Raw genomic sequence first — 2,500 nt, forward strand, 5'->3', positions numbered from 1 at the left:
CCTGTTGGTGTCAGACTCGGTCGTACTAGTACAGCAGGCGTCGCAGCAGCACCAGCATCAGCATCAGCAGTTGCGGCAGCGGCAGTAAAAGCAACAGCATCAGAGGAAGAGTACATGTAGCAGTAGCAGCAGTAGCAGTACTACCAGCAACAGTAGCTGCAACCGAAGCAAAGGAGGAGCAGCAGCAGCAACAATAGAGGCTGGCGCCGAAGTAAAGGAGGGAGAAGAGGAGGAGCAGTAGCAGTAGCAGTAGCAGCAGCAGTAGCAGCATCGGTGGCTGAAACCGAAGCAAAAGACGAGGAGCAATAGCAGCAGTTAGCAGAGGAGGAAGAGCAGAAGCAGTTTCCAGTGACAGCAGCAAGAGCAGTATCAATCATGAAAATGCCGGCGTGTTGGGTGGCGAGGATGCTGACTATAGCTGTTTTGACCACTACAGCCCATGGAGATCAAGTATGTTAATAATTTTTTTTCTTCTCTTTTCTTCTGATTGTTATTTATTTATTTTATTTTATTCTTCTTTACTTAAAAAAAATATATATATATCGGACTATGACTCTCAAACTAAGATGCAAGATTGCACTGGCTTTTTGTGATGCAATCTTTGGGGGCCGGTTGGCCATTGGGAGCCATCCACAGCGCCGACTGTCCTCTACAACCCTCTTGGCCGAGAGAGTGGAGGGGGATGTTACTTGGGCAAGACACTCACCCCTATAATCAGATTCTTGCCCAGGTAGTCAGGACAGCAGTTGCCTCCTCTGGTGGTCATGGTCGGACACGACGGACTATCATATATATAATCAGAGTGGGTTTCTTGCCAGATGACAACAATTCTTGTTGCCGTGGGTTAATTGTATTTCTCGTTTTTTCATCACAACAGATTTCCTCTGTGTGAAATTCGGGCTGCTCTCCCCAGGGAGAGCGCGTCGCTACACTGACAGCGCAACCCATTTTTTTTTTGTATTTTTACCTGCGTGCAGTTTTATTTGTTTTTCCTATCGAAGTGGATTTTTCTACATAATTTTGCCAGGAACAACCCTTTTGCTGCCGTGGGTTCTTTTACGTGCGCAACGTGCATGCTGCATACATTATTGCTGCAGTTTGATGAAGCGCCGACAGTCCTCCACTTAGAACTATCGATAGTAAACGCCAGGAGGCCAAACAGCAGAGGAGACCCGGCACTGCTGCCGAGGCATTTCGGTGGTGTTCAGAATTTATTGATTGAACACACGCAGGAGAATTTTTGCCTACTTAGCCATCCACTGACGACAATTATCACTTGATCGTGTAGCCAGACTGTTGCGACAAATATTAGTACTGTCGTCAGCGACAAATTATTATCGGAATCATTTATTATTATTATTATTATTATTATTATTATTATTATTATTATTATTATTATTATTATTATTATCATTATTGTTGTTGTTGTTGTTGTCGTTGTTGCTGTTGTCGTTTTTGTCGTCGTTGTTATCATTGTGATTATGATTATTATTATGATGATGATGATTGTTATTAGCATCAGCATCAGCATTACCAAGATACATAGTAGCATTATTATTATTATTATTATTATTATTAGCATCAGCATCAGCGTCAGCGTCAGCATCAGCGTCACCAAGATGATGATGATGATGATGATGATGATTATGATGATGATGATAATGATTATTGTTATTATTATTATTATTATTATTATTACATTCTGTCTGCAGAATGAAGTCATCGCAGATATGCTGAACAGAGTGAACATCCTTGCGGAGAATGCGGCGTCCATTAATGCACAGGTTGCTTCCCTTTAAAACAATCGCCCCCCCCCCCCCCCGCTCCCCCCCGCCCCTCCCTTCTCCTCCTCCTCCTAATTTTTGATAATAATAATGATAATAACAATAACCCACCATATGATAGTCGTGTCCGACTGTAACCATCAGAACACCTGAGGCGTCTGCTGTCCCGACAATCTGGGCCAGAATTTGATTAAACTGGAAAGTGTCTTTCCCAAGTTACAGCCCTTAACTCTCTCGGCCAAGAGTGTTTTAGGACGGTCGGCGTTGGGATGGTTTCCAAAGGTCAACCAGCCCCAAAGGCTGCAGCACTAAGAGCCAGTGCAATTCTCCCCATAATGATAATGATTTTTAAAAAAAAATTTATCACGGATATCTATAATGATTTCTACTTAGATGTTTAACATTCAACATGCAAAATTGGTAACAATAATTAGCACCGAAGAGTACGATAATCAAGATTTAAGAACTGATCAAATGTGTCAATGACAAAGCACACACACACACACACACACACACACACACACACACACACACACACACACACACACACACACACTTCTCCCCACACACCCCTTTTTTGCTATTGTCTTTTCTTTAATTTTCTCTTTTTTTTCGTCTTTCACTTAGAGCTGACATGCTATTACTGCTACTACTACTTCTTCTTCTTCTTGCTACTACTACCACCACTGCTAATTCTTCTTCTTCCCTCATTGTTC

General features: G+C 42.3%; 1 protein-coding gene across 4 annotated transcripts in view; it reads left to right on the forward strand.

Moving 5' to 3' along the window:
* LOC143301899 (uncharacterized) overlaps positions 1–2,500 on the forward strand; it is a 9,887-nt gene that overhangs the window by 76 nt on the left and 7,311 nt on the right. For 2 of the 4 annotated variants that reach the window (XM_076616333.1, XM_076616334.1), the window contains exons 1-2: positions 1–450; positions 1,713–1,784. The exon at positions 1–450 is cut by the window's left edge and continues 76 nt beyond it. In XM_076616333.1, coding sequence (XP_076472448.1) covers positions 376–450; positions 1,713–1,784 — 147 coding nt within the window. In that variant the 5' untranslated portion in view covers positions 1–375. The remainder of the gene's footprint in view (positions 451–1,712; positions 1,785–2,500) is intronic. The other 2 variants (XM_076616336.1, XM_076616335.1) reach the window with 1 other exon arrangement.

This window comes from Babylonia areolata, chromosome 28 (assembly GCF_041734735.1).
Source record: "Babylonia areolata isolate BAREFJ2019XMU chromosome 28, ASM4173473v1, whole genome shotgun sequence".
NCBI classification, from domain to species: Eukaryota; Metazoa; Mollusca; class Gastropoda; order Neogastropoda; family Buccinidae; genus Babylonia; species Babylonia areolata.